This window comes from Scophthalmus maximus, chromosome 14 (genome assembly GCF_022379125.1).
Source record: "Scophthalmus maximus strain ysfricsl-2021 chromosome 14, ASM2237912v1, whole genome shotgun sequence".
NCBI lineage: Eukaryota > Metazoa > Chordata > Actinopteri > Pleuronectiformes > Scophthalmidae > Scophthalmus > Scophthalmus maximus.
Window position 1 is genome coordinate 3,019,559 of NC_061528.1, and position 22,942 is coordinate 3,042,500.

Sequence of the window (22,942 nt, forward strand, 5' to 3'; positions counted from 1 at the left end):
ACTGTACTCGCGTTCAGGCAAACATCTGTTCAGGGTGGAGCTTTTATAGTCCCTAGGTAATGCTGTGTGCTTAAATTATTGACGAGGCATCGTATTTAATTTGTTATATTTCGAGTGTTTCCTTTTCCTTAATTTCTTTATTTTTTTTCTTAAGAAAAACAAAGAAATAATCCGAATACAGTTACAGTAAAGTACCAGATCGATGTCTGTAAGAGCAGTAGCATCATTAAAATCTTATAGATACCATCCCTATACCCACGTGCCCCTCACATCCACTGGGTTCCATCCACATGACGCCCAACAACACCTGGCTAATGGGAATAAAGACTGTGGATGATGCCCACGTGTGCTACTAGATGACCAATTAAACAAATGTTTTTTTGAGCAGGATGGACCCTTTCAAAATAAAAGCTGATGGCCCTTAGGGGCAATCAAACAATTTGTGCTTGAGTCAGTAGCTCCATCAGAAGAGGGCTGAGTGGAACTGTTGCTGACGATACCGCTCGTACCCTATTAGCCGCGATAAAAGGTTCGATTTCCTGCTGTTTTTAAGCCGTGTACACGTTGGTTATGATTTCTGGTTTCGCCTAAGTGAGTCATGTAACAGCCAAAGGTTGGGGCGTAGGGGGATGTACAAGTGCAACCTTTTCACACAGCACCCCCCTTTTATAATGGAGTTACTGCTGTGCCCGCAGGTAACCTGGTTGCACAACTTATTGCCTTGCCAGTTGTTGTTAAGAGTTGCAGCTTTTGCTTTTTAGCGCTCTGATATGGTCATAAATCAGCATCACAGACTGGGATCACATTTAAAGCCCGGGCCAACATCAAAGTACACTGATTTATCATATTTAGTATGATCTTAAGATATTATTTCTGTGTCTTCACGCTTCATTCGCCCTGTCAGACTCAAAGTGAATCTGGGTCGCTGTGTGTGTGTGTGTGTGTGTGTGTGTGTGTGTGTGTGTGTGTGTGTGTGTGTGTGTGTGTGTGTGTGTGTGTGTGTGTGTGTGTGTGTGTGTGTGTGTGTGTGTGTGTGTGTGTGTGTGTGTGTGTGTGTGTGTGTGTGTGTGTGTGTGTGTGTGAGTGAGTGAGTGAGTGAGTGAGTGAGTGAGTGAGTGAGTGAGTGAGTGAGTGAGTGAGTGAGTGAGTGAGTGAGTGAGTGAGTGAGTGAGTGAGTGAGTGAGTGAGTGAGTGAGTGAGTGAGTGAGTGAGTGAGTGAGTGAGTGAGTGAGTGAGTGAGTGAGTGAGTGAGTGAGTGAGTGAGTGAGTGAGTGAGTGAGTGAGTGAGTGTGTGTGTGTGTGTGTGTGTGTGTGTGTGTGTGTGTGTGTGTGTGTGTGTGTGTGTGTGAGTGAGTGAGTGAGTGTGTGTGTTTAGGTTCTGGTGTATGTAAGAGGCTCGGTGCTAATAATGGAGCGCCAGCTTGTGCGTGCAGTTCTCGCCGCGTCTCACTCTCACACACACACACTCACACACACCGTCAGGCTAGCTCAGCCTGGAGAGATCAGCAAGGCGCGGCAGTCGGTGCAGAGGGCTCATGAAACCACCCGCTCTGGTTTGTAGATTAGAAAGCAGATAAAGCCTTTTAATTTCAGCCTCTGTCGTCGAGAGTCGCCAACATAAAAAAAGGTCTTTTCTCACATCCATCAACACTGTTTTCAGTCTAAAGTCACATGTGGCTGAGAGTAACGAGCATGAGGCTGGATTTTTTTCAACCTGAAGGGACGACATCACTTCTCCCATCGCCATGATGTCTGAAGTTCAGCCGCATCGTTTCCATGTTTGCACTAGTGCACTTGTACAACTGCTCAGACAGAAATATAAACAGTGTATATTCCCCCTGAGCTGGTGAATTATAAAACGCATTGTCTGTTTTTATTCAGTTTTACCAGCCAGCTGGACTCCTTCAAAGAGTACAGGCCCGCCTGCCCAAGTGGCTGCAGGATACTCTGAATTTTCTAGCTCGAACAAGGACTGTGCATGAGGTCTTTTTTTTCTTCTCCTCATTCTGGTGGTGTTTTATTGTATTTTTTTTTAAAGTAATGTTCACTGCAGTAGTTTGGGACTTGATAAACTGGGTACATTCCTCCAGACCAGGCTTTTGTGGGTCAATCGTTTTCCACTCCACCAACAGCTCGCCTGACCACTTTCAAGACCAACTCGGCCATCAGATGAATTCACTTCACAAAGTACACTTGCTCTTTAACGTAAACCTCTTGCTGCCGTCTTGTGCCGGGTGTAAGTGTAGGCCCCTAAGAGAGGGGAAAAAAAGGAAATGATGTTCACTGCAAAATCTTGTTCTTGTATTACCAGTCCTTTTTAGTCCGTCCATCAGAACCGCGTTCAGAGTAGATATCACTACAAGCAGAATGAGATATCACACTCATCTCTCAGATCAGTGCTCATGGTAAAGACTCGCCCTAATTAATTTGTCTGTCAGGAGATTTCATCTGGTTACAGTAGATATGAGAGCGAACAGCCTGCAGAACGAGGAGCGAACCTCCATCAGACTTAATCTCCTCATTAACAACTGCTGCTTTTTTCTCTCTTTTTTTCTCTCTCCCCGGCATCTGATTTGCTCCGAGTGTGTCTCATTTCCTGTTTCTCTCTCTCTCTCTTGCTCTGTTGTTTTGTCTCCATCTTTTTCATGTGATCATCATGTTGTTTATTGTCTCTGGAGGACACAGCTGCAGCCTCTCCGACGTGTGTGTGTGTGTGTGTGTGTGTGTGTGTGTGTGTGTGTGTGTGTGTGTGTGTGTGTGTGTGTGTGTGTGTGTGTGTGTGTGTGTGTGTGTGTGTGTGTGTGTGTGTGTGTGTGTGTGTGTGTGTGTGTGTGTGTGTGTGTGTGTGTGTGTGTGTGTGTGTGAGAGAGATAGAGAGGGAGGAGGGAGCGAGTGCATGTTTTTGTGTCTGGAGTTTTTTTATTTTTTTACGTTTAAGAAACCCTGACAGAACTCGATGAAAAACCTTTACTCTCGGAGTGTGAGTGAGGGAGCCTTAGTGTGAAAAAGCAATATGTTTGTTTGGCGAGCAGCCAACCATCATTTGGACTTCCTACTTTGTTTGCAAAAAAAATAAAAATGTCACTGGTTCCTTTTTTAATAAATGAAAGCACAGAAAAACACATTTTGATATTTATCATGTCGTGTTGGTGCTGGTGGTCAGGCTACTCCAGTAGTGAATCTGTGTTTTTCTGTGTGTTATCGCTGTTTAGAGAAGGTCAGGCTGCTGACACTGTTGTGTTTATACTATATTTATCTATGAAGGGAACAGGAAGACATCAGCTTTTAATTTTCAGCCATGATGAATGGATGTCACCAACATGTTATCTCTTGTACTTACTACAAGTTTAATGAAAATGACAATGTTCTACTTGCAGAAAATCTTTATGATAGGTGTCGACCGATTATCGGCATGGATACACACCATCAGATTACCACAGATTATCAGTATCTGCCAAAGATGGAGCCAAATCCAGATCGGTGATTGGCACAGTTGTAGCGCACAACCTCTAGGAATGAACTGAAGCAACGAGTAGCGCTGGAAAGACTTCTCTTTTTTCTTTTTAACTACAAATTGGTTTAAAATAAACAAGTGTGTGTGTGTGTGTGTGTGTGTGTGTGTGTGTGTGTGTGTGTGTGTGTGTGTGTGTGTGTGTGTGTGTGTGTGTGTGTGTGTGTGTGTGTGTGTGTGTGTGTGTGTGTGTGTGTGTGTGTGTGTGTGTGTGTGTGTGTGTGTGTGTGTCAAATCAGCAGCAGTGCCTTTTGGGCGTGTGTCCCATTCTGCCTCCCATTTGTCTCGTCTGTGGAAGAAGTGCAGCGGCAGTGTCAAGACCTCTTTAAAAAGGCAAAGAAAAGAAAACGAGAGACACTTTTGTGATTGTGGTTCAAGTGACAGACGGACGAGACGAATCGAGAATGAGGAAGTGGAAAGAGAGGGAGCGAGAGAGAGCGAGAGAGCGGGCGCTCGGCCTTCTGGGACGATATGACCACGGTTTGCTGCAGAGCTTCTCACTAGCCAAACACCGGAGCTGCAGCCTCTCAGCTCCTCCACAACGGCTCCATGTCAGTTAAACCGACTGGATCAAAGTGAGGTCGCTCAACGGCAAATTAAAAATTGGCCCCTGAGGTTTGAATTTCAAATAAACCTTTTTGTTTAATGAAAATGTCAGAAATGGAATATTTCATTTCTGGCAAGTCCCACAAGTATAACTGCGATACGTGCAGCATTTTTTCTAAACTGTGACTGCACGTTAACAGCTATTTAAAGGAAATCATTGTAGTTTATTCACGTTGTTTTTCAGTTCATTAAACCTGATAATAGAAGTTCTACGACATTTGTTGTCTGTATGCATCGGTTTTTGCAAAGGGTTTAACCTGAGGCAGGTCAAACAACACTGATAGCAAACATCGCCTCCATACAGCGTTAGTTTAAATACTTTATATAAGTTGTAATTATTTAAAATGCACGTGTATCGATCGATACTCTGTATCGGCCGATATGAAAAGTCCAGGTATTGGAATCTGATCGTATCGGAACATCTCTACTAACATTATTTAGTTTTTTAATTGCTACAACGATTGTTTTAAATGGCATTGTGATTATAAAGAAACTGTTTCCACCACCATAAAATACTAAAATATCACTTTTATAGTTTATATAACGTATAACACGGGTAGAATTCTCCTCCTTCACTAAGTGTAACGGAGGCAGCGGATCCAGGTTCTCGATATCTCACCATTAAGACGTTGGGATTCACTTTAATCCCCAGCTATTCCCCTTTAATGCCTCTTTCAGCTCGTGCTGGCTCAGTGCGACGACCATCTTTACCCTTTAGTGGCCTATAACTCTTAAGTAACACAAAGAAAATTGTGTTCAGTTGATAAAATTGCCCAAATCGAAAAGGATCTTTCTCTCCAAGGGGTTTGTTGGTTGAACCTCTCGGTCATCACTCTAAAACATTACCTTTGCTGGGCAGCAACCGACCAGGTTCCGTGTTTGTTTGTGTCTTGGGTGTAGCATGTGCTCGCCGTAGGGGGCGGCGGGCTCCCCTGGTTTTTTTTACCAAGGCGTTATTCAGCCAGCTGTGAAGTAGGTCAGAGGGGCTGGACGCTAACACGAGTTCAGCCTGAAGGCTCCAGGGGCTCAGGTGTGCAAACCTGAAGACCTACAGCGAGGAAGCTCCATGCATCATGGACGTGATTGTCGACATATGTAATGGGGAGGTACTGTACACGCTGCTGCCGCTGCTTACCGCAACCGAATGAATTAAAAGCGGTAAAAAATCACTTGTTTCTCTGACGCTCTTGTCCGCAGGACGTCAGGAGGAGCTGTTTGCTCAGCTTCGTTTCTTCTCACACGCACGCCCGGATGCTTCATCCGGTCAAAGGTTGCAGTTTTAAGTTTCTAGGGTTATAAAAAAGTGACGGTGACGTGAAACGGTAAGACAGTAGATGGCTGGTAACGTTTTGATGTCGGTACCTCCAGCGCTTGTGAAACACAGAAATTTGGAGGGAAAAAGAATCAGTTATGGTTTATCCACATGACTTTTTTTCCCCATTGTAGACGTATATATTTATAGATGTAGATACTTAGGATTATACACTGTAGTAGAGTACATGTTTCAGTGATTAGTGATTCAGCCTGGTGTTGTTTGATGATTTATTTTTTGGGGGCCAATTACCTTGACAATACAACAACAGGAAAAGGAACGGAACAGTAATTGATACACACAGCACTTGGCAAGTGGGAGGAAGTTTAAAAATAAATAAATAAATAAACAAATAATTGGGATAAAACAGAAAGGAGGACGGGCGCTCGGATATGAAAAGATACGAGACAGCTAAGAACTAGAGGGAGGCGGTTGTTAGGTCAAAGAGAAAATTGTAAGAAGAAGAAGAGAGGAGGATGCCATTACACTCCCACTGTTAAGCTTAAGAAGAGCCGTTACACATATTACAGAGTTGATGCTTTCATTTGTGCGTCGTGGGGGAATAAAGCAGGACACAGGAAGCTCCCCCCCAGCAGCCACAAGTCAATAGAAGCCCCCCCAAAAATGCTGTCGCCTTACCAACCTTTGACGTGGTCCTCCTCTTCACCGTAGTCCTCTTCACCCGTACCGGAATGTGCAATGACATAGAGCTGCAGAAGAAGAAGAAGTATGAACTCATGACTCCCGGTCCTCCAGATGCGAGGACTCTGAAAAGCCGTGTTGTCTGAACTCGGCTCAAGAGATCATGGCTCTACATCTGAGACCGGATTCAACATCCCTGCAGCTCAGCAGGTTTTGCTCGTGTGTCGTTGTAGTTGTCGATGCTTTTCTACCTTTAATTCCTTACACATGTATTCACGTTTTGAGGATTTGTTATAGGAGATCAACTGTGTTGCCTGGTAGACTTCATGTTGGCAACATCCAAATACTGTACTGTAGTGACCAAGTGGTCTCACTCTGCTGTTGCATAATTAAAAAAAATGATAGTTAATCAAGAAGACTTGACTTCCTGTCTGTCAGCCCTTTGTGTGCGTGCGTGCGTCCGTGTTTGTTACCATGGTTACATGGCATCTAGCCAAAGCTTCTTTACCCAGAGGCTTATTTTGCCTGGGCTTCAAAAGGAGAAGAAACAACCTTCCTCCGAGATGCCGCACCAGGCAGTCGACAGCTGCTCCGTCGGCCTTTTGCCGAGCATCACATTTCATGACAAGGCTGAAGAAGAAGAAGAATTCCAGCGACAGAGGGATGAATGAAGACTTAAAACAAGCCAGCTTAATATTAATTATTATTAACAGTTAGCTGAAAGGAGGAGGCTCGTGGTCGGTCGGTCGGTCGGTCGGTCGGTCACCTGGGTGCCGGGATCGATTTGCCCCCACGTTCAGTGTCTGTCGGGGTAATTGAGTCGGGCAGCCGTTGACGCGCTCTTAATTGCATGTCTGACATTAATGTGAGACTCTGAAAAAAGGCGGGGGGGGGATCACCGGCGATGCTGGGGAGAGAGTCTGATAAATGGCCTCCGGCTGAAGAGAAGAGAATGACATGAGATAAAAGATGTAGGGAGGAAGAGGTCGTGGCATGCTAATGAATGAGTTCTTCGCCAGAAGCTCGTAAGGCGCGTATCGTTTTGAAACGGTGCACGTCGTCGGCGTGTTTGTGTCGGCGAGGCAGAATCGGCGCCCCCCCCCCCCCCCCCATTAGAACCGATGGTGTCGGCCTAACCTTCTCGTTTTTCTTCCGGGCGGAGCGTCTCGAAACAACGCAGCTCGAGCACTCGCACACATTACACAGTCATCCAGCGTCGGCAACCGCATATAAATATCACATTTAAATGCATGTTGCTGAGGGCACGCTCATTCACAGAGGCACCGAGGAGGAAGGGTGACCCCCCCCCGGCTGTAGACACACACACACACACACACACACACACACACACACACACACACACACACACACACACACACACACACACACACACACACACACACACAGTCACTAAAACAAAAAAAACCTCTTCACAGACCTTGACACGAATTCTGCTCGCGTGCACACAGAGTGGAACACACAAGCTGTATCGCAAACAAATACACACTTTTGTGCTACACACATGCAAACGTACACACACACACACACACACACACACACACGCACACGCAGTAATTGTTGCCATCTCGCCGTCGCAAAATGTTTTCTATCAATTAAAGTGAGCTCGCACACACCGCGTTGCAGCAGCAGGATGAATATTTATGAGTTGCTCGCAGAGCGATGTTGCGTAACTCGGGAAGCTGTTTATTTTCGTCTCCGTTGGTCCCACGTTCGCCGGCATCATGATGGACTCATAGGACGGAGGCTTGTGTCGAACGATTGTGTCGTAATTAGTTTAAGAACGTCTTTAAGAACGAGTTGAGGTGTTTTTCGAGACAACGGGCGCAGATCACACGTGAGCTGCTCTCAGCCGCGAGGTGGCCGGTTTGTCAGAACGCGAATGTTGTTGCACCGAATTGCACTTTTTGAATTTTTTACCTGCCAGCCCCTAAAATTTCTGAGAAATGTCTGATTTAAAAAAGGAAGGAAAGTTCACAGCGAGTGCGTGGGCGTGTTTTCGTAGAATTGCCGTGACGTCCTTCCTCCTCCGAGCTCTACCCAGACTCCACAGAATGTGCTGGAAATTTTCCCGCTGTACTTACAACACGTCTGCAATTTTAATGGATGTTTTCTGGAATTAATGTCTGAGAACAGCATCCGTCTTCCCTGACTCCCCTCCTCTCGTAGTCTGCTCTTTGTGCCATATAATCTTCTCTCTATTCCTTTATACATAATTGATTGTGTGTTTTCTACTCTTTTCTGCCTCAATTCGTCTCCTCGCTCTGTTTCTTCTTGTCCATTGACTCCATCATACCCTACAGTCACACAGAAGTCTGGACACACTCGTATATACTCCGTCTCACACGGGTCTGTATGAGTGTCGAAGCTTTGCCACTTTTTGGCAGGAGCGGAGCTTATTTTTTTCTGAGGAACACTGGATATTTTCCTCCTGCACCTCTTTGTCAATTTGGTGATTCATCACACACCTCGCTGGGAAGTGCCTGGGCTCTTTTTTGCGCAGGGCCTAAACCGACTGAAATGAAAGGACTCTGGCGAGAGTCTTTTACTGTTCTGACACTATCAGACTTAATCTAGTCTGAAACTTGGATTTAAAAGAACTAGTGTTTGTCTTATATTTTAGAACCACATCATATTGTGATTATGGCTCAGCTTGTACATCATAGTCTTATCAACTAACTAATGTAGGCTGACTGGCATCTCACTCTGCTTTTCTCATCAGCAGTCATTTTAGTCACATGCTTGTATTCATGTGCACGTGTCATACACGCATACATGCATTTGATATCCAAATATGTCTTTCTCTAGTCTACATGCAGGTTCAAACTTGAATAAATATTGGAAGAGTAAGCAAGCACGCATGGGCATTGTTCTTTTTTTTTTTTATCTAGAGACCATTCATCGGCTGGCTGATATGAGCCTCTCACAGACATATCGGTATCAGCGTCTTTGTTTGCTGAATAAACAATGCAGGAAAGATAATTTTCTTAATCCAAGTTCTATATATTTTGTTGTATTTGTGTTGTTCTTTGATTTTATTATCTATAGCAAATTTGATGGTTAAACTGTCAAATATCAAGCCTCATTTACATTTCTTTGTCGTAGAGGTTTGATAACGGCATCTTAGGAAAGTATCAGGTGATATATCAGTAATGGAATTTTTTTACTCCCTGATATGTCTCGGCAAATCCATATAGTTTGGTCTGTAATTTTAAGATTTTGTTGCGTTCTTAATGCAGACTGGGAGGAATAGGGATTCACGTTCTCTGGTATCTTAAACCCTTCGATCAGATTTAGTCAGATTGAGTTAAAATATTAGATTTGTGTCAATCGGTGAAACAAGTGGAAGAAAAGGAGGATATCCATGTTTGTTTGAATAGAACTTGTTCTAAACAATTCAAACTAATGAATTAAATCAGTCAAATTAAACCACTCTTTGTCAAACTGAGATTTAAATGTTGATCATCTCTGATTGATCCCTGTGTCGAGAAAGGTGTTGGCCTGAACATTGTTCACCACATCACAAATGGCTTTAGGTGATTATATAGTCAATATAGGCAGCTATGGGTTTATTATATTATTATTAACACAGTGTAGTGATGAATGCTGAACGTTCTGATCACCATTTCCTCTGATCTCAAAGCTGCAGATCTGCCGGGTCTGTCTCCAGATGTTCTGCTCACACGCAGAGATTTGTTCTCTCCTCTTCCCAGAGAACAGAACGTTGTAGGACCGTAGGAGGCTCGCAGCTGAGTCCACACGGATGGTCCATCGGTTCCTCCCACGGCTCCTGTGTTCATCACATGGAAGGTCATTATAAACACGCTCACGTGTTTGAGTTGCTCTCTTGATGAGTCGAGCTCAGCGACTTAATATTGAACACGTTTCAACTTGAACTGACACCAAACATCGGGGACGAACTCAAGTGTCGAGGGGAATTCTTCTGTTTCTGTTTCCTCCCTCCCTAGTCAGTTCTCATCCTCTTGGATGTTTAGTAATTGTAGTCTAGTGCCATTAGAGATTTAAAGATGATTTTTCTTGTAAATTCTTCTTCGTTGGTAAGAGCAGAAGAACAGCACAGTGTCATTGTCCTCCCGTAATAAAGCTTCAGTGTTTTTGATATTACTGACCCACATCCTTGGCGGGTCGACGCTCTGGGACTCGTACGACCAGGTGAAGCCACGGATGATGTCTCAATCTCATTCTGACTCCACCGCTCATGTTTCACGGCGCTGGTGTAGCTGCAGAGTAGCTGGGCGGGGGATTCCGTTTCCATTTTGGAGATGTGAGGAAGTGTCAAGCAGGAAGTGCACGGCCGAGCTCCTCAGATTTCTTACTTCCATTTTTGTTTTTTTGATGTGAGATAGTAGTTCAACGTGTCCTCATTAATTTGTCAATTAATTTGGTGAGATGATGTCTTAACCAGAAAATTATGCCGGGGGTCCCGTCACCCCCTTTCTACTTACCTGAGTTGGCAGTTATTTTCCTAGTTTTCATCCCGGACACGGTGGAACATCCCGAAGGCTCTGTGTTTGTTCTCAAACGTCACCTTTGATTAATTTCAAACGCACAAATCCCTCCGCACACCTTTCGTCTCTGAATGTTTTTTAACCTTTTTGTGTCAGCCCTGGTTAGAATAACTCTCTGTGTGGTGGCCCCTGGGAAGACTAACATCCACTGTAAGGAAGCTAATGGGGGATCCAGAGAATAATAATAATAACAACCCACCAACACCCCCCCCTCCCTCCCCCCTCCCCCTGCCTGTTTCCTGGCCCCCCCACAGGGAGGAGGAGGAAAGCCTGCGGGACAAGATCCGGGCCGACCACGAGCGAGCCCTGCAGGAGGCCAAGGAGAAGCTGAGGAAGTCACGCGAGGAGCTGCAGGCCGAGATCCAGACGGAGAAGAACAAGGTGATGGAGGACCTGAAGAAGAAGGATGCGGGGCCCAAGCCCCTGCCTCCCGTGCCCATGCCCAAAGTGGTGGGCGTCAGCGACGGAGAGCCGCCAGAGACGGACGCCAAAGAGAAACGCGACAAGATCCGAGAGGTAAGATGTGACCTGTGACCTTTTAAACTTCTTGAATATCCTGTCAACAAGTTTGTTTTGTTCCAATGTCTTTGTTTTATGAATACTTGCTTCTGTGATGTCTTTTTGGACCATGCTTGTGAAGACTCATCTCGCAGTAGATATTGAGGAGAGTTGTTTTCGCCACAGGATTTTTGTTTGGTAAAATTTCAATCCCCTCTGTGTGTGTGTGTGTGTGTGTGTGTGTGTGTGTGTGTGTGTGTGTGTGTGTGTGTGTGTGTGTGTGTGTGTGTGTGTGTGTGTGTGTGTGTGTGTGTGTGTGTGTGTGTGTGTGTGTGTGTGTGTGTGTGTGTGTGTGTGTGTGTGTGTGTGTGTGTGTGTGCGCGCGCGCGCGCGTGTGCCTTCCTTGTCGCCTGCCGTCTGTCTCGACACCAGCTTTTATTAAAGCCAGACGGGACGGTGCCCGTGCAGAATGCAGATGGTGCTATCCGCGGCTCTCGCTCTCTCTGTGGACACCATGCCAAACCCCTTCTGCCCCACCACCCCGCCCCTACCCCTGCATGTTCTCCTGCGTGATTACCTTATATCGTCTTTCTCTCGAAGCAGCACTCGGGAGTCGGACCGCTCGGCGAGCGCCGGAGCGGCCCCTATTCACTCCAAACCGCCGCCTTTGTCTCCAAATGTCCCCCCTTTTTTTGTTCCCTTCATAATTACCATTCAGAAAGAATCCCCTGCCGTCCCAGATGAGCAAGGAAGTGGCAGCTGTATGGGCTGAAGCACGGCTGCACTCCAGAGCTCTCCTGATTGCCTTGTGGGTCCCGAGGAGAAATCAGACAATACAGCACAATGCAATTGTGACTCTAAAGACTTTAAAAAAAATACAGGCTACCGGCTGTCGTCTGGGCTGCTTTTTGATGTTGTGTTTTCAAGACCAGGGAGGAATTTCAGCATCCAACTTCTTGCAGCCATGGTTTATGTTTCCTGTAGACAGAACAGTAAGAGGTAGTTGTTGAGCAAGTCTATTTTCTATCTGACTAACCCTTAAGTCTAATAGTGCGTTCACACTAAACGCGATGCAAATTTTTCGTACAAAGTTGATGCAAAGACGCTTAGTGATGTGATGTGAAGGACAAATTAATGTTGAATCATCCCGATGTCACCGACGCCCGCGTCCGACAGAGAACGGGCGGATGTAGGGTGGCTGTGGAGGTAGGTTGGAGGTAGAGTCGGTCGTCCTCTGACCCGAAAGTTGCCGGTTCGATCCCAGCTTCCCCCTAGTTCGCATGCTGATGTGTCTTTGGACAAGACAATCGACTCTGACGGCTCTTCCGGAAGTGTATGAATGTGACTTGTACTGTAAAGGAATATTTGGTTGGTAGTGGTACAACTTGCAGAGTTCATCACTGTGGAGGATCGATGAGTCTGCCTCTGGATTTAATGATTGGATCGATGATCGTCCATTGATTCTTTTTTCATTTTTTTGCTGCTGTGGAGCCAGTTTTGTGTTTCACACAAGCCTTTTCTTTTTAAACATATATTTTGAATTTCAGTTATTGATTTTGACTGTGCACAGCCACTTGTATCCTCAAGTTCTCCATATCAATTTTGGAAACCCACAGAAGTAGTTTTTGGTTATTGACAAAAATCATGAGGATTTTTTGGGGGCTATTTTATGCTGGATGGACAACAAACTAAATATCATAAGCTGATATGATACAGTAAGAAATCAGATTAATTATGTTGTAATCTTGCCTGCATTTCCCAGTATTGGATTTTCTCAGAAACTCCGGCTGCTTTGACATTTTTTACTAATTCTAGTTTATTCAGTTTCATCTGGTCGTCATGAAAATAACTGTGATAGTGAGAAGTATGAGCATAATTTCTCTACACAACTGTCATCAGCTGACGGTGGAAAATAGGTCAGATCAACTTTTTTTCTTGTAGCTTTTCCAGTCAGGCCATTTGTTTTTCCAGAAAACTGAAATATAACTTGTTTTATATGTCCTTTTAAATTCATAATTCATTGACCGTACAGAGCACAAACTCCTCATATTCCACCACTTCTCTTGGCCCAGAGCTCTTCTAATTCAGCTAATAACACATTCCCGGATATTAGTGTCCATTAAAAACAGAGACAAAGCTACAGGGCAATAAAAAGAAAAGGAACGGGATGCATTTGGACTTTTTACTGTTCCAATATTACTCGACTTATCGCATCACGAGGTATTGTTGGCCCAGAGCGCTCGAAAATTAAACTGGCTGTTGGAAGTTAATGGGCCGTGGCCGCAAAAAGCATGGTTCCCCCTTTCAGTATACAATGTTTGTTCATCAATAATGCTGGAAAAACATGAGACTATAATGCAGAAATCAAACAGATGTTTAATCTAATATTAGACGGGGAAGGAAGAGTTCTTAATACGGCAGCGGTTATTTATGTTCTCTCTCTCTCGGAGGTATTAAAATCTGGTCCACGTTGTTCCTGCTTTTAGAGTAAATACATGACGTCTTGAGTTCAGATGGTAGCGTACACGTTTAAAAAAGAAAACGCAAAGACAAAGATCTGAGGGATACGTCTTTTCTTTCCAAGTCTAGGTCCTCATGTCCAACTTTGGCTCATCAGGAGGCAGTTGGACGTGTGAAGGGCCGCGCGACCGACTGCCGACTTGGCCGTCCACTCTCTCCGCTGTGACCGTCGAGCGAAAAGCAAACGATTGCAGATTTGTGGGCTGGCGTTGGAAGAGAGAGTGTGTGTGTGTGTGTGTGTGTGTGTGTGTGTTTCTCCTACGGAGCTGTGTGGACTGTGGCTGTAAAGCCCAGATAAACTCGATGGACCAAAGCTGTGGAATTCGAAAGCAAAGCCCCAATTTTATCTATACAGCCCAATATTACAAATCACAGCTTTGCCTCGAGGGGGTTGTACGGCACACGACAGTGACGACGCCCCTCTGTCCTTTGACCCTTGGACCGAACCATAAACTTTTAACAATACATATTAAACGTATATGAAAGACTGAGATCCAGGGGGACGGCGAGCCACGTCCAGATGCTGCCGACAGATAGGAACTGAGCCACACGACCTCCTCTCCGCCGCAAAGACCTGGAACAAGCTTAGGCTACGCAAACACGCAGGAGGCAAAACCAAGCGCACCTTTTCACAAGGGATCTGGATCCAAAGCATCTGGAATGAGGCGCCGACTGCCTGGGAACAGATCCCAGTGTTGATATTTGGTGAACAATTAGCATATCTCATCCTGATTCTACACAGTAAATCATCCGAGGAAAGGTTCAAAATGTTACAGCTATTCCTTGGTTGTGTTGTTGTTGTTGTTGCTCCTTGATTTTATATTTTCTTAACGTGGCGTAGCTACATTTTTTTTTTTTGTAAGGCAGTCATGTTCGCCCATGTAACACTCGGCGCCGTCTCATCAGCGAGCCTCTTTGGTAGGGAGCTGACATTTGACGAACCGTCCTCTCTGCTGAAGATACGTTGCGCGTCTCCATGCATTATATATGAATCCATATGTCAACAAGGCTCCCAGCTGCTACATTTTTTCCTGATTGTGGGCATTAACCTTTTCCTAGAATCTGTCCCGTGCTTCCATTATGGTTCAGTATTGGAACATAAAGCACTGCAGATATTTTTTTCCATTGTAGGTGTTCATATTTTAATTATGAGCAGCCAAGTGGGGACAAAAATAAGCCACGGTCCAGGTTTGGAGATGTGAGGAAAGCAGTGTCAACTAGCCTGTTGGGAAAACATGGCAGCCAAGCCTCCATTGTTGGTACTTGCATGTAAATAACATTTCTCTGATAAAACTCCATAAATATGTTTGAATGCTCTAGCTACAAGGTTAAGTGCAGCGGGGTAAGATCAAGTATCAACCCACTGTATTGTCACCTGTTTGGTTTTACTGTTTTGAAGCCTCGAGTTTAGCATTTTGACCAGCGCCATCTTGTCCACTACACCTCCACTTACATCCCGATTGGATAGTACCAGCTTTCAATCACTCTGTATCCATGCTCCATATGTATACGGTGCTTTTTCGTGTAAGGAGCCATAAACCCGTAGAAAAATATTTACTGACGTCAAGTGAGAATTAGTCATTTTCTCAAAGACTTCTAAAGAAATGGAGTCGCCCGCTGCTGGTTATTCCAGTGAATAGAAGCACTGATTTTTCTGACCTGGTGTTTTTACGTCCATTTCTAGATACAGTTGATGGGTAAGACAACATCCCCTAGCTGGATTAATTAACTGGATGTTTTTCTACCTCTTCCAATTCTGCTTCTTTTGTAAAAAATCAACATTAGACGGTCACTAAGATGAACCATATCACAAGTAAACAAAATAAGTATTGACCGGTCCGGAGCCGTATTTATTGACTTTACTCTTCAGCACTGCTGCTTTGAAAACACACTCAGCTGAGCAGTAGAGTTCATATTGAGAAGGACCACAGCTCTTTCAAACGCATCACTGCAACTCTTTTTTTTCTTCAAGGAATTTGTGGTGAACTTTTCAAAAACTCCAGAGGACTAAGCACATACTTTACAGTCTTAACAACTCACCACCCGTGTCTTTTGAAGCACCTTCACACATTTTTCTTTTCAATAGACTGAAGTTTTAAATTTGAAGTGAAGAAGACTTGAAAGGCAGGTACACTTGTGAAACATGTTCATAAATCCTTCTCTCTGTATTTTCTTTTTGGAGAGAACGTGCGTAGCCCTGATCTTCATGCGCCTCAGCAGCTGTTATTTACCCAGTTTCTTTTCCAAATTTTGTTTTTGTTTGCCTCGTCCAATAGAATCCTCTCTCCGCCTGCTGACATTTCATTTGGCTTTGTAAAAAATAAACCCGTCTCTTTTTGGAGCATTTCCTTCCCAATGATTCTCAATTACATAATTGTGTGATAAAGAATCTGTCAAGATCCCGTCACACGCAGCAACTACTGCCTAAGCTGCTGCTTAAAGCGCCTAAGCCCCTGTGTCATTTTTGTAATTTTCTGGCGGCATCTGGCGGTAAAGTTGCAAACCGCAACCAACTGAGCGACCGAAAGGGGACACTTTATGGTGGCGCACCGCTGATTCCATTAACGGTTTCCGTCAGCGTCTAAAAATTCAACGTGAACGCGACGTATTCTGGGTTATTATACATATATGAACATATAGTTATGGACAATATATTCAATTTCTGTGAATAAGTTCTTCTCAATATAACACACTGTGGCTTTAAGTTCAGTTATCACCTCACTAACACAATGCTTACAGTAATCATATGGCTTTGATGAAAAACCTAAATTGGATGGAGCTAAAAATAACAGCTTGGATTACACGTGAGAAAGATTTGTTGCTTCGAATGGGTTTTGCCATGACCGGGTCACAAGACAAGTGGTTTTTTTTTTCTCCATTAGCGCAGGAAGAAAGATCGGGCCTGATCACACTTTAATGTACCTCACTACACACTAACAGCGATGCGGGAGCCACAATGTCCTCTTCAGCATTAACGCCAGATCACTCATATAAGGCATGAAAATGCATATGTTCGCACACTCAGTTTCTCAGTGATGTGTGTATCCGGAAGGCAGCAGTTCTTCGAGGACAGGAAGTTTAGATAAAACTAACGAAATACCCCAACAAATGAATGAATGCGAAAAAACCCCCCAGTAAATTTGCTATCGGCCATAAATCGGTTCTGGTTCCCCGACTGTCCCTGATATCTTTGTGGTTTCTTATCATCATCACTTGGATTAAAATGTGGCTTTTAAAGCAATAGAACCCACACGATGATGACAGCAGAGTATTGTTAGATCTGTGTATAGACTCCATACATTACGCTGAGGTAACAGTATCTTCAAACATTATCTATAACTCTCCTCGTAAACAGCCTTTTACCGTCTTGATTTCACCAGGGGATTTATTACCACCGCCCCCCCCCCCTCTCTCTGCCAAAGTGCCGTGAATGTATTTACTGCAAGAAGCAATTCACACACCACCTCCCCTCGTGCATCTTCAGGAAAGGCCCAGATAGAAAAGCCTCCGCGGGGGTTGAGAGTGGAGATGAGAGCGGGCGGTCGGACGGGCGAGTTAAATCAGTCCAACTGACTGTGGAGGTCAGTGGGAGCGGCACATAACTTCAGCTCAGCTCTCCAAACCCTCCAAAGGTCTGTGTGTGTGTCCCTGTGCCTCTTCCACAGAGAAGCTAAGCTGATTTTTAAATTTTTTTTTCTTTTTCTTTCCCCAAACAATGGCAGAAGTAATGGCCTCGCTCTCTGCCGCTGGCTTGAAGGGGATTTATGAATATTTCAGTTCCCCCGTGGTCGTTTGTTGCCATACATTGTAATTGTGTGTGTATGAAAACGTGGCACAGGGGGGATAAGGGTGCATGAATCACAACCATTGGTCCTCCAGGAAGGAGAGATGGCTGGGGGGCAGATTATTTTGCTTCATTTTTTTTTCCGGAGCAGGCGGCAGGCGGGCAAATTGGCCGACACAGTGAAGGTCACAGCTCCTGATAGACGGCGTTGTGTTGTTGGACATCAAGAAAGAGAGAGCTATGGGTTGCGGTTGTGTTGTTGGGCCACGACGAGATAAGAGATTCGCGACGTGATTGGTTGTAAAGATGTAATGAATATATTTTGATGTTCACTTGAGTCTGCAATGACATCAAACCCCAACCTGATTGAAGATAAATATTTAGATGCTTTTAAATCAAAGACAATACGTCGATTGTCTGCCATCTTTAGAATTCCAGGAGACATTAGAATACGCATGCAGTGAACCAATGAACGGCCTCACTCTTATCATGTTGTCGGCCTCAGACAGACCTCCACAGAGAACAAACTGTCAGCTGATTTCTTTCATTTCTCGTATCTATATATTTACTGATCTGAGTGCTGTAGTTTAAAGAAGATTGCACTGTCCTTGGCATTAATTAATAATCTTAACGAAGGGGAACATGATGGAATTTGTTTTCAGACAATAGTCTTAATGAAGCCTCGTGTGTTCACCACAGGTTGAGTGCTGATTAGCTGCGGTTTGACTCTGGGGGGAAACATTAAGCATGAGAGCGATTTCCCGCAAAGCAGCAGTGCAGCAAATACTGAATGTGACTTATCTCACACTGGCACCGTTCAGGCAGACTTTCAAACCAGTCCGCTCTTTTCAAACCAATCAAACGGAAATACAAACTAATCATTTCTGGGGGTGGACGGACCAAATAAATGAATAAAATGAGAAACGCGGCAGACTGCCCCCCCTTCTCATCGAGACCCAGCACCTCACTTTTCACTTGTCAGTCAACAGCAAGGGGCGGAGAGGTTTTTTAATCTCCCCGCGACTCTGACCTTAATAACACGGGACCGCTCCTGGACGGCCGTTTGTTCCTCAGTAAGGCCTGAGCATAATCTGGAGTGATTAATAAATTTACAGAAGCAGCATAGAGACTTCGACCACGTAGAAATAAACAGATCACAGCAGGAGGAGGAGTGAGAGTCTTCTCATTCTCCTCTGACGACGTAGATACACAGATACCACATAAGTTTGACAATAAACATACATGTCTTTTAGGCTAACTCCACTTAAATAGTTTAAATTACATATTTCTTAAACTGCTAAATGTATTTAATTACACAAAGTTATCCGTATCAGGTGAAGGGGTATAATCACCAGTGGGAAAAACCAAACCAGCAGCAAAATCCTACCATTTGTATCAGCATAAAATTAATAAAACACATTTGCATGCACAGTTAACACTTCCCTTAATCTCTAGAACAAATCCTACGTTTTTGAAAATAGCATTTTAAAACTGAAACCATCACCGTCCTCACTAACACACCTGAAAACGCGTATCACGTGATCATTAACACCAACGCGAGTTGGTGTAAACAGAAGTAGACTGCCTAATCCGCTGGTAGTCGAGTCGTGACTGATGAGAACCAGGAATCAGGAAGTGAATCAAACTTTTTCTACCAGTGTTTTTTACCAAAGTAAATCCTGCTTATTTCTGCATTTGGAGCTGTTTGTTCTTTTCCTGATTAGGAACAGTGGAATCTGTAATAACCCAGGACATGTACTAATGACGCCGTGTCTCTAAGACTTTCTAACCCGCATGCAGGAGAAACTACACACACGGGAACATTTAGTTGAAATGGAAACAAACCTCTGTATTCCAGTATCGACCATTGTGAACTTAATCAACGAAACTGCATCCCCAGGCCGTCTGTATATTGACAAGTGTGCAGGAGCCCATGCCATTACAAATAGGTGAGTTGTGATTTGGAAGTAAACAAGGGGATTTTACAGTACTGCTTAATTAATATACAGGTATTAAAATGATCTTAATAGCAGGAAAGGATTATTGTGATCCGAGCAGCTGCCACTGAAGAGAGGATGAATCCTGCAGAGGTTTGTGAGACGGGGGCTGTTTTCATCCTCCACCCCGAGTTCCCCCGTTGCCTTCACGCACCAAACAGTCTCAGATGTGGTAATTTACTGTGGCACCACCGGGCCTCACTGGGAGTAAATAGGGGAGTGTGACAAAGGAGCCAGTGGAGCACAAAGTGAATTGAAGGGATGCTGGAAAGGAAAATAGACTGTATATAAAAAAAATGGACTTGGTCACAGAGTCTTGAAAAAATGAAACCAACGTCTGAAGCCTGTATTCTCTGGAATGACCAGCGGACGGCGACTCCGATAGTTGCAAAAAAGTCAAATAGACGAAAAAGCCCTGTATATGTTGGAGCATGGATACAGCGTGATTGACAGCTGGTACCGACCAATCGGTGCATAGTTGTAGGTGTGGGCGCTCATTGGCGAGCTCTTAGTAGAGAACAACAACAACGAAAACAAGATAGCGCCGGTCAAAATATGAAACTCAAGGTTTCAAACCAACGACTGACGTCCAGGTGGTTTGATACTTGGATTATTAATGGCAAATAAACTTTTTTGTCATTTGTAATCGACTGGATTTAGAATATACAGCTGGAGATATTTTCCTCGTGTAGAACTAGACACAGTGAAGGCTGCTCTCAGAAGAACTCTTCCTCAGCCGCTTGGAAGCAGTTCGAAGGGAGTCGTCTTCCACAGAAGACTGGATCTTCAGTGATAAGGTGTTGGATGGGAACCGCCGTAGAAAACGTATTCATCGTTATATGAAGATGTCAAATGATGAGAAAGACCCACTGCACCTCCAGGCTTTGGCATTTGACGCAAACTCACAAGCCAAGCAAAGATCCCACACTCTGACTGTAGCACAAACTAACAAGTAATACGTTAGAAGTAATAGTAGTGGTGCAAAATTCAGCCTCAAAATGATGTGTCATTAGGGTTGGATCATTTAACATCGACGACACATGCAGACTTCTCAGTCTTTATTTCCAAGCCAATGTTTATACTTGTTGCTAAGCGAAGACACCATCACCATCTTAGTCGCCGTGTGTGGTTTGGGATCGTTCATCTGGAAAGTCGTGGGAACATAAGCCACTTGAAAAGAAAAACCCACGCCACGGTTATTAGTCTTTTGACATAAATGTTATTGGAGCGTTCATTTTGCTTTCTTGATGTTCGGCCTTTTGAGGGTTTCTCCCCCCCCCCCCCCTGCTCATTGCCAGTGCTCCTGCCGAAAAATTGCTTGTCCCAGTCGAGCATTTTTTTTATTTATGGCTTGTGTTGAACAAGAAGATGCATCATTTAACATAATTTCCTGAACTGCCCGGGATTAACCATGAAGCAGGCTGTGAAACCGAAGCAGTGAGCTGTTGAAAACGGAGTTGGGTAATAACTGTCCATGATTTTGGCAATAACAAAACAAGCTTTTGACATCAAATAGAACCGTCTGATTTAGAAGTAATAGTAGAACTTATGGATCCGTGCAGGTTCAACTTTCCTCGTCAAACATCCCAAAACTGGTCGGTCTGGCTCCCAAACTTTTCGGGGGGGATGCCTATGCCTAATATCTCGCAAACCTACATTTCCTGCTCCTTTCCTTGTGGTTCTCGAGATGCACAAGGTGGCTGTCGGAATCGATCACAGAACTTAGGAGCTTGATTTCCAATAAGCATTCCAAGGTCCTTTAAATAAGCGGTTTGTCAACATTGTCCAACACCCTGGACAACCCTTGTCCTTGGCATATGGACCAATCAAAATTTGATGAAGCATCCAATCAACACAGATCAGAAGGGGTGGGGGGGAGCAGCCAATACTTAAGTGTCAGCCTCACAGTGTGTATTAATCTGATTTATACGCCTGTGTGTGTGTGTGTGTGTGTGTGTGTGTGTGTGTGTGCGTGTGTGCGTGTGCGCGTGTGCGTGCGTGCGTGCGTGCGTCATGGAAAGCCACGAGGCTAAGAACACAATGAAACTCCTCCTGGCCCTCGTCTTTATTAGCTTGGCTGCCTGCCTCAGCTCCAGAGAGACGGAGATGTATGTATGGAGGGAGGGGAGGGAGGGCCTGGATACTGATCCCACACATGGCGGCATAAATAGGCGCGCAGGGTAATAGACATAGGTTGGTTGGAGAGAATTGAAAAGTTAGCTACTTTCTGAAAAATCCTCAGCCACAAACTTCCTGAAAAATAAGTGTGAGTTTGGACCGGTCAGCAATGTTATGCTCCTCAACCCCCCCGACGAATATTCTTCAACCTCCAGAAAGTACTACCCTTTCAGCACTGACATCTCTGGGGGTTAACTATCTCCATCCATCCATCCATCCATCCATCCATCGTCTTTACCGCTGCTCCTTCGGGGCTCACCAGGGGCTTTGTAGCCAATCTTCAGCTGACATTGGCCGATAGGCGGGGTTCACCCTGGACAGGATGCCAGACATATAGAGTCAAACTCTTCAACTCTGTCCCCACAGCAATATTTAAGAACGTGGCTTCTCTAGTAGTAACACAGGGGCAACTGAGGTCCGCTAAAGGTTCCTGTTCCCTGGGGAAAGTTTGTCTGATCGAAACCCTACTTTGGGCATCGACATGCTCGTAGAAGTAAGTTTTTTCTTTGTGTAAATGCATCTATTTTTTTGGGAGAGATTGTTAATAATTCCAGTGTGGTACTGTATGTCACCTCATGCCTAATACGAGTGACAGATTTATTTATTTTTTTGAATTCCCTTCTGAAAAGCGTGTGGGAGATTTAATAACCGTTGATATTTTTTGCACAAAGGCTTTGTTGTGCATTTTCGTAAGAGGCTTTTTGCACTTCATGCAACGAATTAATCATTATTGCTATTTCCCTTTCGAGAAGGGTCGAGCTGGAACCAGACTAACAACCACGCAATATCAGCAAAAGAGTTTTGTTATGTTACATTTAGTTCAGCGGGGAGAGAAATTCTCCTTTCAGGGTTGTCAGGCATGTAGCAGAGGAACAACAACAACTTTAATAAAATAGTGAGCTCAATATGAACGACTGTGATCGTCGGATCGAGGGCATCGGTGCCAACTCTGTAACCAACATCATCAAGGTCATCACAGAACTAATACGATGAGCTGAGTGGCGGCTGGCAGTGGGGACGGAGAGGAAAGCTGCCAGATCGACAGACCGGACTGATACAGATGAATAAATCAACAGATGTCCAATGGAGTGACTGACACCACCAGTGCAGACGCCGAATGTCCTTCTCCTTCTCCACCTGAGTTGACCTGAGTCGGGGCTGTGGAGGAGGAGGGAGGGAGGTTTGACATTGAAAGCAAGCAGCAGCGCTGCTTCAGTAAAAAAAAACAAAACTGGCACTTTTTCTTTTCCTCGGCTTGTCATCTTCCGCGTTTTGCCCCGAAGCGCCTCCTCTCAACATCAGCCTCCGTGTCAGGGCTCATATCACAATCTCTTGCTCTTTTTTTTT

At 44.5% G+C, this 22,942-nt stretch overlaps 1 protein-coding gene across 5 annotated transcripts in view; it reads left to right on the top strand.

The window, feature by feature from the left end:
- Positions 1–22,942, top strand: part of man1a2 (mannosidase, alpha, class 1A, member 2) — an 82,933-nt gene that overhangs the window by 10,223 nt on the left and 49,768 nt on the right. For all 5 annotated transcript variants that reach the window (XR_004796310.2, XM_035651188.2, XM_035651191.2 and 2 more), the window contains exon 3: positions 10,873–11,134. Coding sequence is in view for 4 of the 5 variants with exons in the window: in XM_035651188.2 (XP_035507081.1) it covers positions 10,873–11,134 (262 nt within the window). In the remaining variant the exon portion in view is untranslated. The remainder of the gene's footprint in view (positions 1–10,872; positions 11,135–22,942) is intronic.